At 40.9% G+C, this 17008-nt stretch overlaps 3 protein-coding genes and 1 long non-coding RNA gene across 5 annotated transcripts; 2 read left to right on the top strand and 2 right to left on the bottom strand.

Moving 5' to 3' along the window:
- Window positions 1-11: 11 nt before the first annotated feature.
- LOC137965041 (H/ACA ribonucleoprotein complex non-core subunit NAF1-like) lies at window positions 12-4123 on the bottom strand. Its single transcript, XM_068811435.1, has 3 exons — window positions 2812-4123; window positions 1617-1694; window positions 12-1301 (listed from the first exon to the last, which is right to left on the bottom strand). Exons 1-3 carry the CDS (start codon window positions 3703-3705, stop codon window positions 177-179), a joined length of 2097 nt encoding a protein of 698 aa, XP_068667536.1. The 5' UTR covers window positions 3706-4123; the 3' UTR covers window positions 12-176.
- Window positions 4110-6627, top strand: LOC137965044 (uncharacterized). The gene is made up of 3 exons (XR_011115995.1): window positions 4110-4502; window positions 5838-5881; window positions 6034-6627. It is a non-coding gene; the product is annotated as an uncharacterized lncRNA (long non-coding RNA).
- A 1730-nt stretch (window positions 6628-8357) lies between these two features.
- Window positions 8358-8932, bottom strand: LOC137966711 (uncharacterized). The gene has a single exon (XM_068813403.1). The coding sequence runs from the start codon at window positions 8851-8853 to the stop codon at window positions 8647-8649; it is 207 nt and encodes a 68-aa protein (XP_068669504.1). The 5' UTR covers window positions 8854-8932; the 3' UTR covers window positions 8358-8646.
- A 3582-nt stretch (window positions 8933-12514) lies between these two features.
- LOC137965798 (internal alternative NAD(P)H-ubiquinone oxidoreductase A2, mitochondrial-like) lies at window positions 12515-16808 on the top strand. Of its 2 annotated transcripts, none has more exons than XM_068812146.1 (10): window positions 12515-12921; window positions 13432-13487; window positions 14270-14899; window positions 14977-15190; window positions 15317-15477; window positions 15567-15632; window positions 15728-15891; window positions 15981-16095; window positions 16182-16361; window positions 16455-16808. In XM_068812146.1, the coding sequence occupies exons 3-10, from the start codon at window positions 14321-14323 to the stop codon at window positions 16608-16610; spliced, it is 1635 nt and encodes a 544-aa protein (XP_068668247.1). In that variant the 5' UTR covers window positions 12515-12921; window positions 13432-13487; window positions 14270-14320; the 3' UTR covers window positions 16611-16808. The 2 variants fall into 2 exon arrangements, with proteins under 2 accessions (XP_068668247.1, XP_068668248.1); XM_068812147.1 differs by lacking the exon at window positions 12515-12921 and adding an exon at window positions 13298-13312.
- Window positions 16809-17008: the final 200 nt, after the last annotated feature.

Raw genomic sequence — 17008 nt, forward strand, 5'->3', positions numbered from 1 at the left:
TGGCAATTTGAATTTGCACTTTCAATGCACCAGAAATAATAAGACATACAAAATTGGACATACATATAAAACAGTGATATAGCTAATAGGCAAAAAATTTAGATATGTTTCATATATCATAAAGAAACCACAGAAGTTAATGTTTAACATATGAGACGATTGAAGCAAAGCCATTACTACCCATTTTGTCGTCGGCCCCTACCTCTGAAATGATGACCACCTCGGCCTCGGTGGAATGGCTTGTTTCCTCGACCAGATGACATCCCCGGATTATATTGTTGTGTGGCTGAAAAGCTACCTTGAAGAGTTTGAGGCTGCAACTGTCCATTGAATCTTGGCATCATTGGTCCTTGGTTTACATTATCTAGACCCAATGGCCTGGGCCAATTCATGGATGGCAACCCCATAGACAGATTCATGGACCCAAAGGGTGCCATTCCATGCTGACTCGGATCAAACTGTTGTTGGAATGGTGGTACATCTTGAAAGCCTGCAAACATTTGGTGTTGATGCTGGTCAGGATAGTGGTGATGTTGCGGCGGTAATGGCAGCCCACGAAACGGAATTGCATTACTGAGTGAGCCCATTGGAATTGACTGACTTGGGACCATATTTGGCCACACTCCACTGAACTGCATGGCTTGATTAGGCCCTCCAAAAGGAACAACCGTCTGAGCCCCATGCAGGCATCCGCAACTTCCAGAACCAAATAAAGCTGGAGCACGTGGGATCTGTGGCTGACCTTGGACAACAGCTACCTCTGCATCAACTTTTTGTGGTTTCACTATGCCTACTGGTGAAGGTGTAGCGGCAGGCTGGAAGTCCTTCCAGGATTCATTCTTAGCTGGTTGGAAGTCCTTCCTCATTTCATTCTTAACTTGAGCCCTCTTACGACCCTCAGTTTCTTGGCTCCCATACTTTTTATCAGCCTTTCCCCTTTTGGTAGTTCGTTTCATTCGCTTGTATTCTGCTTCTTTTTCATCATCAGAGAACTCTATTTCATCAGAAATCTCTTCATCGTTTTCACCAGAAGCATCATATCCTTTCCGGTAAAGGTTTTTGTCATTGAGGACATGGTCGGCAAAATCCACAACAAATGATATGGCACTTCCCTCATGAATTCCAGGGGGCACGTCCTCCTCAGAGTTGTAACGGACCAAATAATAAGGATTCTTTACAGGTCCAAAGATTTCATCCACCAGCCCCAACGGCAATCTGGTTTCTGTTATCCAGAGGATTGAACCTTCATTGAGTGGGTTGTGCTTCTCCAGACCTTCAACAATGACTTTAGCACCCACTATCTGATCAATAACATACAAAGCTTGTAAGCAAATCATCAAAAAGAAGACTGTACAATAAAAGAACTGAAGGATGACACAGACAATAGTAGTACACAACACAAATGTCATGTCTCTGTGAGCTAGCAGGGCCTATTTGAGAAGTTGATCAGGCCTGACGTAAGTCGGGCCTGTCAAATAATGGACCCTTGTCAGCATTGACATCTTCAAAATGTATGGTTACATGCTAGTTTCTATCTGGACATGTCTGTTAATGCATACTTTCTCCTTAATTCAGAAATCACAAATGAAAAAGATACTAGGTTCCTATGTGTTTACAGATAAAACCACTCCAACAGGAAGTGTCCGATGATATTGTTCCAGCACCACAGTGACTGCAGGAACAGGAGGTAGAATCTGCAATGCAATTTAATAGTGAGAACCTGTCAAATTGTTTCAGAATAGAAATGCATTCACACTTCCATAAACGAATGAAATATAAATTTCAACAGATGAAATTAAACTTGAGAACATAAAACACTAAAACACTACAAGAAGCCTCAAAAGAGTCAACCAAATTTCCACTGCAATTTAGATGCCTAAGAAAATAGAGCTATTGAATTTTTTTATTTTTTTTTGAGAAAGAAATCAGTTGTAATAGAAAAAACAAACAATTACAAGCTCAAAATAGCTAAACCGAACAAGCACAACCAGCCATTTAATAGAAAAATACAGCAAGAGGGATAGGAGGGTGATGCACAACAAATTGTTGATTATATGCCTCCAGCCTTGCAAAATTTTGAACCAAAATATTTGCTGAGTGAGATGTATGAAACCATTTGATCCGGTCGTCTACTGTAACATCCTGGATTAAGTAAAACATGTAAATAAGCCTCCAATGTGGCAAAGTTAATAACCACTAACTAGTCACCTTCACTAGTGGGGGCCAACAAACCAGTCCTTAAATAACTTAATACCAGCAAGGAGAAATCTAATTCAGCCCTGCTTGAGTCAGCATATGCTTCACTACATGATATTGATCAACTGAAATCTAAGCCAACTTATACACTTCTACTAATCAAGTTTGAGACTAACTTTTCTAGTATGATGTGCAACTAAATGGGATGCAGCCTAATTTCAACAAAATCATTTTATGAACACTTTTTTTTTTTTTAAATAAGGTGTGAATACACAAATCAATACACTAGACATCAAGATAAATCAATATACAAATCAATCTATGTTAAGAAGCATATGACATGACTCTTCAAGCTTGCAAATGTAAGAGACATACAACTAGTTTTAACTGATCAATGATGCTCCACAAAGCTTCAAATTTAAACAAAAACAAGCATAGACAGAATTTAATTCAGTAACATTCTGTGTGGAATTTTGAGCTTAATAACAAACAGATACAGAATCACATAACTTTACCAAGTTCACCGGCCTTCTACATTTAGCTTCATATTCAAACCACAAATTAGAATATAACTAATTTCTATGAAACCAAATCCTGAAATCCAACTCTACTTACCTCAACCTCATTCTTAGATTTGATTGGTCCTTGCACGGGTGCTTCCTCTTCATCCTCACTACGGAATACTGTTTCCTCCCTATCTGCAACTCTTATCTCACCTTCTTCAACTTCTATATCATCATCTGCACCTGTATCTTCCTCCACCTTGTTATCACCATCATCATCAGTTTCTTCACTACTGCTAGATGAAGATGACTCTTCATCACTGTCAGACTCTGAAGTACCACTATCACTCCTGTCACTAACATTTTCTACTTTAATTTCATTATTATCTTCTTTCTCTATCTTTCCCGTACTAGTAACCAAAGAGTTCTTACATGTTCCACCATTGCTCTCACTCATTTCTGCATTCACAGTTACTGACATTTGTGAAACACCCAAATCTTCCTTAGATGATTCTTCACATTGAGTTACTGAATTTCCAAATGGGCCATTACCAACCAAGCTTACCTTCTCCATTTCCTCGACGATTGAATCACCCGATAACCCAATACTTGCTCTCAATTCCAGTTCAACAGGACTTTCCACACTGGGCCCATCCGCACCTTGTGTACCAGCACTGATTTCGCAAGCAGTTTCTCCACTCAACCTCCCGGCAGCAATCTCAACTGGTTCATTGAGTCCCACACTGGTTTTCAGACGACATTCGTGAACAACTCCAACTTCATTTTGTTCTACCAAGTCATCTGTTTTTGAAAAACCGAAGTTTGATACAGCGTCAGTATCTCCCGATAGAGGCTCACCGGTCGGCATAGAGTCAGGATCTTGATCAAGAATCCAACCTTCTATAGAGTCGAAATCAGGAAATGACTCGTTGGAGAAAGACGGAAAATCTATGAAGAGGTCAAGTGGGTCGGTTTGGACGGAAGGTTTGGAGAGGGAGCGCACCATCACAGAGGAGGAAAGGGAGTTTCGGGGAAGAATACACGACTCGCAAAACCATAGCAACGAAGTGAACAACAAGGCAGAGAGTATAAATACCAGAGCGAGGATTCGCGAGTACAAGGGACGGTCTCGTCTATGAGAATTCGAAGAAGGTATGAAACGAGACGAGGAAGGGTTTAAAGGCTTTACGCCTTATCAAGGCCCTAGGGTTTATGGTTTATACTTGGTTTTTTCTTATTAAAATTAAATAGCCGTTCGATCAGAAGCTCAATGTGGGGTCCGTGGTGAAAGGGCGTGCTCGTAATAAAATTCTCCCGATTTAGAGTTACCAATTATACAATTTTCTCCAATATTCACTTGACGCGTGTCCTACAAAAGACGTCTCTTCAACAGAGATCGGAAAGATTTGAGATTGGCATGGTGAGACGTTGGTGTTCCAATGGAAGGGAGCGCCAGCACAATCTTTTCGGAGGCCTTTATACATGGAAAAATTCGTAGATACCTTCTCTGTTTTCATGCTTAATAACCGAAGAACAGATTCGCTGCTTTTCGCGGATCTCGATCTTCAAGGATAATAGAAAAGGCGCTTAACCGAGTTTTCTCCTCAAAAATATCTGATTGTGACGAACTTGGGACTCTCTGAGGTGGTCGTTCAGTATGGCCGGAGTAGCTCTTCTATTGGATCTGCTGAAAAGTAAAGCTCTTCATTCTTGCGGGCTCTTTTCCGCAACGATAGCTGCCTCTGCTGCTGCTGCTGCTTCAGTTGCTGGGGGAAGGTCTCTGGCATCTAGATTTTTGTTTGGGTATGTTGATCTATTCCTGTTCATCTTTTTAGCTTTATATTGTCTAGTTTTTCGCGGTCCCTGTTTGGTGGGAATAATTGAGTTTTTTGTTTCACTTTTTGAGTAGATAGGATAATTTTTCATTGAGAGTGCCAATTAACCAAGAACACACTCAAAAGAAGGGATAGGGACATTAAATTTTATTAAACAACTAGTTATATTTGGATTTAATAGGGAACTTCTATGTTTAGTTTATGTAGATTTGCCCTATGAAAAGTTTCATTTGAATTCAGTGTTTAAATTGATCATTTCATAATTTCTAAATAGAGTTCTTTTACTCTTTTTGAGACTAAAGTCATCATCTCTAACCAGATAATCATAAGAAATAATATTTGCAAGACCAGTAAAAGAGTTCATGATGTGAAGCTTTGTACATATATTTCTTCACAAATTCCTCTAACCTGTTTTGTTCGTTGAAATTAAACCCTATGAAATTTCTATCAACCATGGAAATCCTCTAGGTGTGCCAATCACCAACTTGTGTAGTTTAATTGGAGCAATTTTTGTCTGGAAGTAGCCATTGTGTTAGCACTATTTCTCCAATTGCTGATTTGTTGTATTTTAGTTGTTCTAGTGCACAAGGGTTGTTAGCAATGTGAAAAGTTTGAAACAACTAGCTTTGATTTTGTGAAAAATAAAATCGGTTGTTGAGAAACATGAAATTCTATGAGGCTGAATGAAGGGGTTTAAGAATGTACAGCTGCAAATCTAGTGCTTGGAAAAGTCATTTGGATTTGAAATTTAGAAACTTATGGTTGTGAAAAGCTATCTTGGAGGGACATACGAATCGACTAGAAATATTATTTTGGCTGAAAGTTTAGGAAATGAGTACCCTCTGAAAGCCGCATCACAACACATGCATTTACGAACCCTTTCTATGGGGAATTCAAGTTCATGGCATCTGGCTTAAATTCTCTGAGATTAGACCTACATTATAGAATTGTATATCTCCTTCCAGATTGCCCATCAAAAGTCATCGTGGGAACTGCATTGGACCATGCCACTTTTGACATTTAACATTCTCAGTGATCTGGCCACCTGAAAGGGGAACTAATTTAAGAACCGAAAGAAGTTCTTGGCAGAGGACAGATCATGCAACCCAAAGCTTGGCTTGGATATGGTATAGTGCGGTGCCAGAGGGAGCATCTGTTGTTGTCAATGTGCCCTATGACACTCTCAAAAAGGAATATATGGTCATAGTCTGTTTGGCCAATATGATTTTGTTCACTGCTTCAGCAGAGTTGCATAATATGATCGTAGGAAATCTTGCAAGAGTCAATAACCTTTCTTTTACAGGGAACTTGGTAGTCATGAACAGTCGGGATGACCACGTTTTTCAGGTATGGAATAAATTGGTTTCTCTTTGTTTTCTTACAAACAGGACCGTTCAATTATTTTCAAAGGAAGGGAACAAATATTAACTGTAGATTATGGTATGTTTTCTCATCTTACTTTTGACTAACCGTGAAGAATTGGTGTGTTGTTTGATCAGAGACTTAACTGCCATTAAAGACCTTCCCAGCAAATAAAGTTATAGTAATTTACTGAACGTGAAGTGCTGAGTTTGCTTTCTGAGCCAGTGGAGTCCCCCGTCTATTATGTTTCTGAAAGATGCAGAATTGGCTGCCCAATAAGACAGACGCTGCTAGCTACTTAGTGGTTGACAACTGAAGCATCTCATTCAGATGCCAAAAAATTAAGCAGAGACATAAAGAGCCAGCTACGGTGGTTGTCCTCAGGATGCCCTCTGGGTGGGTGTTCTAGATTTAAAAATCAACGGAGAAAAACCTGAACTTGCAGGCCTATTGACCAGTTAGGGGTCGGTCAGTTATGGATCTTATAATTCCAAGATGTGTGGCAACTAACTGTGCCTATTCACCTGCAGAGGCCTTAAATAAGTTAGTTGCGGATTAAAAGGTGGTGTCAATCGTGTATGGTTCAAAATACAGGCCTGAAGTGATGCTTGTGCGTGTATTAGGACATCCAACCACCTTATGGAAAATATCTAGTGGCTCTTTGGATAAACTTGTTAGCTGTCATCTCCTTTTCCATCTATTAATGTGAATGAACGATTCTTGATTTTGTCCATATTAAGATGCAGTTCAAGAAAGCTATACGAATCTTGAGTATTCATGGAGTGGTCAAGTCATCTGAGTCAGTTCGGCCTTTTTAAATTCAAAGGGCGAGAGGCCAGCCAAAAAATATTCCAAGCAAATGCTCAAGACGAGTTAGAAGAAAATGCTTAGCAAATACTCAGGATGAGTTAAGAGACCCTTATTAGGCTAAACTCGGCCTCCTTGTGAACGACATGGCTTGTGTTTGTGTTTAAGGACTACTTACCAGATACAGATACAAGCATTGTCAGTCCTTTGCACTCGACCTCTTTCAAATTCAATTTTTCCCGTCTCACTAGTCGTTTTGCATTTAATTTGTCGCTGCTGTTCTGTCATCTTTGGCGATGCTGCAAAACCAGGATCTAAAAAGAAAGAGAGCAATCCGATAGGAGACGTGCGTTCTGCTTCAATTTATTTCTTCCTTCTTTTTGCCCATAAAGAGAGCCAGAAGCAGCAATGGGAAAACTTCTCAAAACACGTATATGTATATACTACAAATTCTCAGCGTAAGAGTTCAAAACTTTTAAATGATATATATAAAAAAGGAAGCTGGTGGGAGACGGGATCTTTGCAGGAAGAAGAAAAATGTCAAAAAAAATGCACGCGCTTCTCTGGTGTTATTCAACATTAATGTTCATCTTCTTTTATGGAAAGAATTAGGTGAGAGAACAGATAACGTGACGTATAATGGATCAAGGATTAGCAGAACAATTCGGAGAGAAAACAATAACGCCGAATAAAAAAAGAAAGAAGGAAAAAATCCAACCTTCAGAATGGATGAGCTGTGAAGGAGAGAGCAGGAAACCTAACCCCCTCAAGAGGCTTAAACAAATTGGTGAGAAGAGCTCGAAGAAAGAATGGCTTCCGCGGCGAGGGGAAACTGAAAACAGAGCAGAAAAACAAAAAAGAAGGGGAATTTTGTCATGTTCTTTTTGACTTTGACTATGACAGTGCAAAATTTGGAGTTTCCACGCTTTTACCTCCTTCATCCACCAAATAAATAAATAAAACGAAAACCAGTTAAAAACAAAGTCTGGTTGGGAGTTGGGCGTGAGACAGCGTTCTACATTCATAATGAAACATAAGGGGGTTCCGAATCCTAAAAACAAAAAAACCAGCGCTGAGCTACTTGTAGCTGATACCACACAGAATTTTAGGAGGAAATGGATGAGAAGTTCAAACCAATCGGACAAGATCTAGTTTTTTCCTTCGAAATCATACTTAATTCGCTTACCGACAATACAGACCGGGTTCTAAGAAACAAGAAGAGAATACCAAAATTAAATAAAAAAGGAATTGAAAGGATTTTTGCATTTTTTTTTGTTAAAGAACAACATGATAAATGAAAATGAAAAACAGGTTCTCCTCAAATCACGAGTGGCAGTGGTGAAATCAATAAGATCATTAATAATGTAAAAAAAGAAAAAAAAAACTCGTACATAATAAACACAATGTAAAGATGACAGTCGCAAAGCACTGTCATCCGTAAAAGTAGAAAGCTCATAGATGTACCTGTACACGGCTCAATAAATATAGACTTCCAACGATGAACTCCTCTTACCTCAACATGACCACTTCAAAACATAAGAAACCTGTCATGGAAGGACCTCAGGACAAAAGATTGCAGATCTTTACTTTTTTATTGATAATGAAAAGAATCCTCTGTATAAAGCAGAAAATATTATTTCAACTATATACACGTTTCGCAATCAAGAGAAAATAAAGTTTTCAGGGATGCAACTAATGCGCAATTCAAGCAGCTCACACAGAGTTTCAAATCACAGTATAGAAATCCATGCTCAACACATCATCCCAATCTCTACCTAATAAACAACCGAAAAATAAGCTAAAATGTACATGATTTCCAGTGCCTACACCTGAAGCTTCGGAACCTACAAAGCCGAATCTTCGAAGATCCGACCTCTTCTCCATCGCAGCAGAGCGGTAGATCATTTATCAGTATCCTATCCTCTTCCAGTTAGAGTACTACTTCATCTGTAGGACTTGAGAACGGCTCCGCAGAATGTACAAATGATCGCTCGCCAATTTTTCCAGTAAAACGGAACGTAACAGAACCTCGTTGCCGTCTTCATGTCGGCGACGCTGGCTCCGCCGCCGCATCGCGAGCACGTCCCTGCTGCCGGCTTGCTGCCAATAATCATCCTCTTCTGATCCACCAAAAAACAGAAGAAAACCATCTTTGATCACTCGAATCCAAAGCAGGAAGAAAGATTTTCTGATTTTTTTCTCTTCTGAAGAAGGAAGAGTTTTCCTGTTTTTTCCTTTTCCCCCCGAAATTAAACGCATTCGACGTGGGTTTATATTGAGGATGCCCGATTGTGCTCTGTAGGTCGGTTGATCTGAACCGTTCGATTCCGTAGACGTGCCTGTCGGATAGATGTCTCTCCAATCTCTTTCTTTCCTCAGGGGACCTGACGGGATGGGGTTTCATTTGAACCGTGTGGGTTCGGGTTCGATTTGATGCGGGTGAAATTAGTTGTAGGTCGGTTGCTGTGAGCCGGTACAGGTGAATGGTCGTTTTAAAGGTGAAAGGGATAGCAATTGGGTCGGAGTCGGGTTTAACGATTTGGATATTTTTTTTTTTCTGGTTTTTTCAGGTTTTTGGTTTGGGGTGAAAGGAGCCCAGCCCTATTTGTGATGTGAGAAGAGATTGACCAAATAAATGGGACTAAGAATGGAAAGAAAAAAATGGGTGGAAGAAAGAAGGGAAAGTGAGATGTGTGATGGAGATTGGGTGATTTGCCTTCCTATTACAAAAGGTTGTGGAGCTTGGTTGGGTCTTTGGGGCATTTATTGACGCAGTCGGTTTGCATGGTTGGTATTTTTTAGCAAAGCATAGTTCATCTAAGACTTTGGTATTTATCCTATTATGAATGAATTCCATCTATTTCTATATCATTTTATTGATCATCTCTTCGTTTTTTATTTCTGATTCTGGGTTTTCATACGACAGTCGTTGTCTGTGACTGGAGAGCCATTATGGCGGGAGTTGGCATGTAGTTGAAGTTTGTTTCTGCTGTCAATCTGTAGATGATTTCTGCTACCTCGTTTGATCTGCATCTACGAAAAGGTGTCCAGCAGCCAAAATTGAAGTTTGTAAGAAAAGGCAAGGAGGCTGTTTAACTTGAAGAGGCAGCAACCGTTTCCTTCCTTCCATTAATGCATGGAAACGACGATACAAACGTGAGGTTGGAATGGAAGAAAACCCAGAATTGCTTTCATTGAAAGCGATTGAAATATTTGAACCAGTGAAGCTTTACCAGAAAATTAATCCCTAAAGGAAGTTCTCTCAGGTGCGCTGAACTTGCCTTCAAGTCCTTCTCGATGCGAATCATATCCATATCCTCCCATTCCCTACTCGGGGAAATCTCTCCTTTTACTCGTTTATCTTCAAAAGAGATCAAGAACAGGCTCGAATCATGTAAAGCCTTGATGTTTCAGGGCTATATCATCGCCGTGAAATTGATCGAAATGATCATGCTCACTGGGTCATCCCTGTTCCCTGCGAACACGGACTGAAAATGACGTAAATCTCTATGGAATGGAAGGACGAGGGGAACAAGTACTGCACTGCTGCCATGTCTCCCCGTCCGTATTGATGTGAAATTTAGTTGGGGACATTTAACAAGTAGGTAAAACTATCTGTCCTCCCCTCGGTCATAATGAAAACTGTGGCGATTGAATCGTACATCTCAACTGTAACCGGAAATATCTTATGTGCGTAGCGTTCAAGCAATTCTCAATCTTTCCTTCATTCCTTGAACCATGAAAAGGACAATCCGGATCCATCTGGTAGACAAGCGTGCCACAGCAGCTGGATCTGAACGTAGTTAATGAATTAGGTGATTCTGATGAGGCGAACAAAGTGACAATGGAGAAGACGATAAAATTTCGACCGCCATGGACTGAACTTACGGTTGTGGGAATTGCTCTGATTACAGTTACAACTGCATTACGACTATAAGTTCATGGCAGAGTTGTATTATACTTGCGGGATTGAAGGAAAATGTGCTTGGAGTGATCGAGAGTGTTCATTTGTTGGAAATTAGCGGTTCCAGTGTTCTGCATGATGCTGGCAGGCGATTTTGATTGTTTGAATGCTTGGTGGATTAAGAAGAAGGGATTACCATTGTGGCGGCCGGAGGTTGAGGGGCTATGATCAAAGAGAAGCGTTTTTCAACTTGCACAGACGAGAGGAGCATCCCTTGTTGCTACTTTTTTCTCTAGATATTTGACCAAATATGATCGTCCAGTTCCTCTACATAGAGCCGGAGTAGGGTGGTGGGACGTTCTATTATGGGCAAGTCTCCCCGACTTACCTCAAGTCTAGTTTGTGAGTCTCAACCCATCTCGGATGAGCTGACCTCCGTTTTCAAAGTTCAGGGAAAGGAAGGTGGGCCATTTGATAAGTCTGTCTAACAGGCAAAATATCTATCATTCCCTCGAATTGAGGCTTGTCTATGGAGGCCAAGGTCCATGCAATCCTGGCCCTAGCTAGTCTCGCACCATTCACTTTATGCAGTCTAGAGGTTCATATAAGGGTTTAACTTAGACGAAAAAGCAATCAATGGATGCATGCAAAGAGCAGAAGCCTTATTGTAACCTCCCGCCACCCCCATCTTGGGTTGAATCCAACAATAGCCTTGCCTCTGTTAATCAACAAAAACCAATAATTTAACCTGAAGATGATTGCAATCAAGAACATCATTCACAAAATGGCTGTAAAAAATACTATTCTAGGAAATTCATATTAAAACAGCTCATTGTCAGTAAAGCACCATAAAATCAATTGAAAATTCAACTCAAACTAAATTAACGGATTCTATTCCCATACCAAACAATGAAACGAGAGAGGAATGAATAAGCAGAGGCCCAACTTTGGCTACTCAAATCCAAGAATTGAGTCGTCTGGAATCCATTTCATACTATTCATGCTAAAATTATTCTAAGAGCTTTGCAAAATAAATAAATTGATGATAAGGTGCAAGTTTGATTAAGCGGCTTCGTGCCTTGCAATGGAATGGCAACCAAACAGCAATGAACGACGACGACGATGGAGACACTAGGCGGGAGGGAATGAGAGGTGACTGAGAAGGATTTTCGTGGAATAGGTGACGGACGGAGGAAGGCCAGCGGAGGCAAGATTGAGAGGGAATCAAAGGCATCGGTGGGTATGAGACGCGACCGAGAGTGAGAGGGACTTCCTTTTTTGAGGAAGAGGTTGAGCTCCGGTGAACAACGACGGGCATGGAGACGTTGGGTGGGAGGGAATGAGAATCGACTGAGAAGGACTTTCGAGGAAAAGGTGAGGGGCGATGAAGGCTACGGAGAGGCTCTCTGACGAATGGCGGTGAATAGTGGGAAGAAGCGAACGACGAACGACAATGGCGGGAAGAAGCGAACGGTGAATGGCAATGGAGATGGATGGGTTAGGTGAAGGTGAGGAGACGAAGCGAGGCGATGGGTTAGGCGAAGGTGAAGGCGAAATGAGAGAGAAAGAGGGGGAATTGGCCTTTGCAGTTGAACAAATTCGAACAGTCGAGGTTCCCGTTTCGAATTTATGGCACTGGTTTTGGCTAATAATACCGGTACTCATTGAATAGGAAGTCGTCGTCTTTCTCAAAATCTCATTAGCTTAATGTTAAGCATACCTGAAAAACTGGAAAATTGGAATCCGAACAGGGACGAATCGGATGGGTAACTCGGGCGAGTCTTCAGTTAATTTTGAGTCTGCAAATTACCTAAGATTTCATTGATTCCAGTTAGGTCCGTGTCACTAGGTCAAGTTGCGTCGTGTGTCATAAGTTGATTGCCGCAGTTTGGTCCCGATACTCGGGAACTGTTCGGCTCTGGATGGAATCGATTAATCGAATATGCGAGGCGGCGGAAAAATATAAATCCGACTCTGCTTCTTTGAATTTTCAGTAATCAGCTCCCTGTTTCTTGGAATTTAAACACGTGCTTTTCCACCGATTCCTGGATCTATATACGCCTGGTGAAGAAGGCGCAGTGTTCGAGAATCGAGATCGACCACCCCTTGGACGCCTTCCTCGCCAAGTTAGATCTCGGGATTCCGTTCTCGCGCCTTTATTTTTTTATTTTTTACGTCTCCAACTTTGACCTACAACAAATATCAGAAGAGCGCCGCCCAAGTATCTTGCTCTGGTTGAGTGCTGCTCAAGTGAAGCAGGAAGATTTTGATTATTAGAAATGATGGATTCCTGATTCATGCATCAATTATTTGAGTAAGTTTTGCTATGCTGCTATTACTTTTTCATTTTTTTCTCCCATTATATGAGAGCCTACTTGTTTTAGGATTATTTTGCTTTTATGTGTAATGCTGCACGATGTTTGAGCTAAGCTCTGTCACGGGTTTATGAGCTTCTGAATCTTAAGTTGAAGCTGTGTAAAAGGTATTGTTGTTACTGCTACTTTTGCTTGTAGGTATTGATCTCTGTAGTTTTTTTTTTTCCTGTGGAAGCGTTGTTTGATGTTCATTTGGTGCATAAATGGCATGGAAATCAATACTGATAACGTTTCTTTTGGATCGGTTTTGTGGAATATGCCTCGTTTAGTAGTTTTCATATCGATATTTTACAGTACCAGAAATTTGGCTGTTGACATGGAAATACCTTGGTAGTGCATTAGTTTTTTCTTTATTTTCCGGGATTTTGTCTGAAATGATTCACATATGTGAAGTTTTGGGTGGGTTGATGTTCTCTTGATTTACAGAAGATTCGGTTTTGCTGTAACAGGGATTTCAAAGATCACTGAAGCAAAGAACTTGCCTTTTGCCCTCGATTTGACTGAGGTAGGCGATTACTACCAAACCGGACACGAACTGAATTGTCTTTTCGGATTTCTTTGCAACAATGTCTATTGAATGTGATACTTTGCGATTAACATTCTTGTAGACTTGGATTCTGCTGTGTTGTTAACTTTTTTCTTTTCATCTTCCTTTTTCTTCGCTTCTTCCTTTCCGTATCTTCCCCTGTTTTTATATCAAACCCTTCCTTTTCTCTCCTCTGTTTTCTTCTTTCTTTCTTTTTTTTTTTTTTTTTTGGGGGGGGGGGAGGTAAATTGCCCCGTTTCCTTCCACCAAGCTCCAAGGATTCTTCGTTTGATATCTTTGGTCTGTAGTCTGGATGTGATTAAAATCCCATCTGGCGCCTGCAGGTCCTGAACGATCCCTTGACATTTTTTAACAGACCTTTCCGATGGAGGAGCTTCCAAAGTCCCGATCCACCAATTTGCGCGTGTTTCAGTTCGAAAACTCTTGTGTCTTTTCCGCATGTCTTGGAAGTTCATGCCTTTCGCTTACCGCCACTGATCTCTGTGTACACACTCTGCTGAGGCGCCGCTATGTTGGCTTCTCTATGTTCCCTATTGATGCTTCGTATGCAACGTTTGCCCGTGTTAACCGACATAATCGTCGTTAACTCTGGAGTCTTGAGTAGCATCTTCCAACAGAGAATAATTAAATTACCTTCCTCTTTCTCTCCTGAACGGCGTAGATACTGTTCCTCTACAAAATAGCCTCCCCTTTACATTGTTGTTCATTCTTCCTATTAAAGCTCTCTCTTCTCTGACCAGATTTCAACAGTCGCGGAAACGTAGTGATTCTCAAAAGCAAAAGAGTGAAGCATGGCGTTGTTGAAGATAACTAGAATTCGCTCATCGAAAAGTTTCCTTACCAGTTATATTGTTCAGAAAGACATGCTCTACCACGATTTGCCCGCTGGAAAGCACTTCTTGTCTTCACTGTCCAATTATACGACGAACTGCGGTTTGAATTCTCTTTTGGGTGCCAGAATACATGATCAAATGAGCTCTGTAAACAGAGTAACGGGACAGCAGTCGAGATACCAATATTCATCGGCAGAGCCGGTTATGGAGGAGTCAGACTCCGATTTTGATACCCATGTTCTGCCAGGGTTGGGGCCGACGAAGTCTCACGAGAAGCCGAGAGTTGTCGTCTTGGGTAGCGGATGGGCCGCTTGCAGGTTGCTGAAAGGATTGAATACAAAGCTGTACGATGTCGTTTGCGTCTCCCCTCGAAATCATATGGTTTTCACACCGCTTCTTGCTTCCACCTGCGTTGGAACCCTCGAGTTCCGATCAGTGGCAGAGCCTGTTATTCATATACAGCCTGCATTGGCAAAGGCCCCTCAATCATACTTTTACCTGGCTAATTGCACAGGGATCGACACTGACAAACATCAAGTAATCATCGCTTTCTCTTTCCTATTCTTTCTTTCGATCTAATGAGCAAGTGAATTGAGACCTGTTTGTCGATGTAGGTTTACTGTGAGACGATTAGCAACGCAGGGTTACCTAATGAACCATACCCATTCAGTGTTGCATATGACAAGCTGGTCATTGCAGCGGGAGCTGAGCCCTCAACTTTCAACATCAAAGGAGTGGAGGAACATGCCATTTTTCTCCGGGAAGTAGCTCATGCTCAGGAAATAAGGAAGAAGCTTCTGTTGAATCTGATGCTCTCTGTAAATCCTGGTAAGTTTTGCTTATGAGTTGCAATTTTTTTTCCATTCTAGTGTTGGTTATTCAGCTCAATTCTCTAGTTTTTTTTTTTTTTTTTTTTTTTGTCATTTACATGCTTCTATATGTATATTTTTATAGGCATATCAGAAGAAGAAAGGAAGCGCCTTCTGCATTGTGTTGTGGTCGGAGGTGGACCAACTGGGGTTGAATTCAGTGGCGAGTTGAGTGATTTTATTATGAGAGATGTTCGAGAAAGGTATTCTCATGTGAAAGATGATATCATGGTCACCCTTATTGAGGTATATATTCATGCAGTGAGATTTAAGTTTTAAACTTTAGCAAAACAGAATGACCTGGAACTAATGTTGAGCTTTGTTTATTTAAACAGGCAAATGATATCCTATCATCATTTGATGTTGGATTGAGGCAATATGCAACCAATCACTTAACCAAGGTGATTAATTAGTTTAGCCAATTGCTCACAATATATTTTGTGAAAAAAAAAAATGAAAACAGATGAGTAACTGGGTGTGCTTGAATTCATGTCAGACTGGTGTTCGTCTTGTGCGGGGCATAGTGAAAGAGGTCCAGTCGAAGAACATTATTCTCAGTGACGGGACCATCGTCCCTTACGGCCTACTTGTCTGGTCTACAGGAGTCGGCCCTTCACAGTTTGTGAAATCACTAAACCTTCCCAGGTCTCCTGGAGGAAGGTATATTTTGCAAATGCTTGGACTAACATTGCTTTCTCTCTGAAATTGACTCTTCTGGGTTTGGCACTAACTATAAGCTTATTACCCAGGATTGGAGTAGATGAGTGGCTGCGTGTTCCTTCAGTAGAAGACGTATTTGCGGTTGGGGACTGTGCTGGTTTCCTTGAACAGACGGGGAGGCCAGTGCTTCCGGCTCTAGCTCAGGTCCTACTCTTTTAATTCTTTTATTTCCAATCCTCACAACAAGATTTTTAATCTTGCCTTGCAATAATAAAGAAGATTTGTTGCAGGTCGCGGAGAGACAAGGCAAATACTTGGCCGAGCTTTTTACCAGAATGGGCAACCAGAGAGGTGGCAAAGAATTCAAGGCTAAAGGGATCCATCTCGGCGACCCTTTTGTCTACAAACACCTCGGAAGTATGGCATCTGTGGGACGTTACAAAGCATTAGTTGATCTAAGGGAGAGCAAGGTAATCTTTTCCTAGTCCTGCTTCATTAGCTTAGGGAGGAGGATCCATATACAGAAGAAGAAACTAATGAATTGCTTCTGGTTTCATCGACAGGATGCCAAGGGGCTAACCCTTGCGGGATTTGTTAGTTGGTTGATCTGGCGTTCTGCTTATCTGACACGCGTAATAAGCTGGAGGAATAGGTTCTACGTGGCCGTCAATTGGGCTACCACACTTGTATTTGGTCGAGATATCACTAAGATTGGGTAATTCGGCTGGATACTTAATTGGATATTCTTTTTCTTCGTGGCCTGCCTTTAGCATCAGTGCCCAAGTCCTGTAAAATTTTACTCTTGAATGTCAAAAGCAACAAAAAAAAAGATTTAAAAGTTATATATTCTGTATCATCGTCAATAACTCGCCAACTCCTGTGCAAATTTTATGTGAAATTTATGTTCTTGATAAGGAATCTAATGATAAGGAATATAATGCGGTTTGGCATCTGTCTCACCAGATCACCTCTAAACTATATTATCGCATTGTAAACCAGCATTATTCTGGGAATCTTCCATGACTGACAGAGTTTCATTTTGAAAACTCGCAATGACCTATATCATGTCCAATCATCTTATGACAACGATGGTACAACTAATGACGATTATCGGAGT

Source organism: Aristolochia californica, unplaced genomic scaffold (genome assembly GCF_029961685.1).
Source record: "Aristolochia californica isolate CCGP_79_NKW_82.1479 unplaced genomic scaffold, dmAriCali1.0.hap1 SCAF_5, whole genome shotgun sequence".
In the NCBI taxonomy this organism is placed as follows: Eukaryota; Viridiplantae; Streptophyta; class Magnoliopsida; order Piperales; family Aristolochiaceae; genus Aristolochia; species Aristolochia californica.

What these genes read in the sequence shown, in the direction of transcription:
- LOC137965041 (XM_068811435.1), bottom strand. Translation starts at nt 3,705, where the DNA reads ATGGTGCGCTCCCTCTCCAAACCTTCCGTCCAAACCGACCCACTTGAC. An exon ending in AATCTAAGAATGAGGTTGAG is followed by an intron (nt 1,695 to 2,811) that starts GTAAGTAGAGTT and finishes ATTGCATTGCAG; the next exon opens with ATTCTACCTCCTGTTCCTGC. An exon ending in CTGTTGGAGTGGTTTTATCT is followed by an intron (nt 1,302 to 1,616) that starts GTAAACACATAG and finishes GTTATTGATCAG; the next exon opens with ATAGTGGGTGCTAAAGTCAT.
- LOC137966711 (XM_068813403.1), bottom strand. Translation starts at nt 8,853, where the DNA reads ATGGTTTTCTTCTGTTTTTTGGTGGATCAGAAGAGGATGATTATTGGC.
- LOC137965798 (XM_068812146.1), top strand. Translation starts at nt 14,321, where the DNA reads ATGGCGTTGTTGAAGATAACTAGAATTCGCTCATCGAAAAGTTTCCTT. An exon ending in TCATGGTCACCCTTATTGAG is followed by an intron (nt 15,478 to 15,566) that starts GTATATATTCAT and finishes TTATTTAAACAG; the next exon opens with GCAAATGATATCCTATCATC. An exon ending in CAACCAATCACTTAACCAAG is followed by an intron (nt 15,633 to 15,727) that starts GTGATTAATTAG and finishes AATTCATGTCAG; the next exon opens with ACTGGTGTTCGTCTTGTGCG.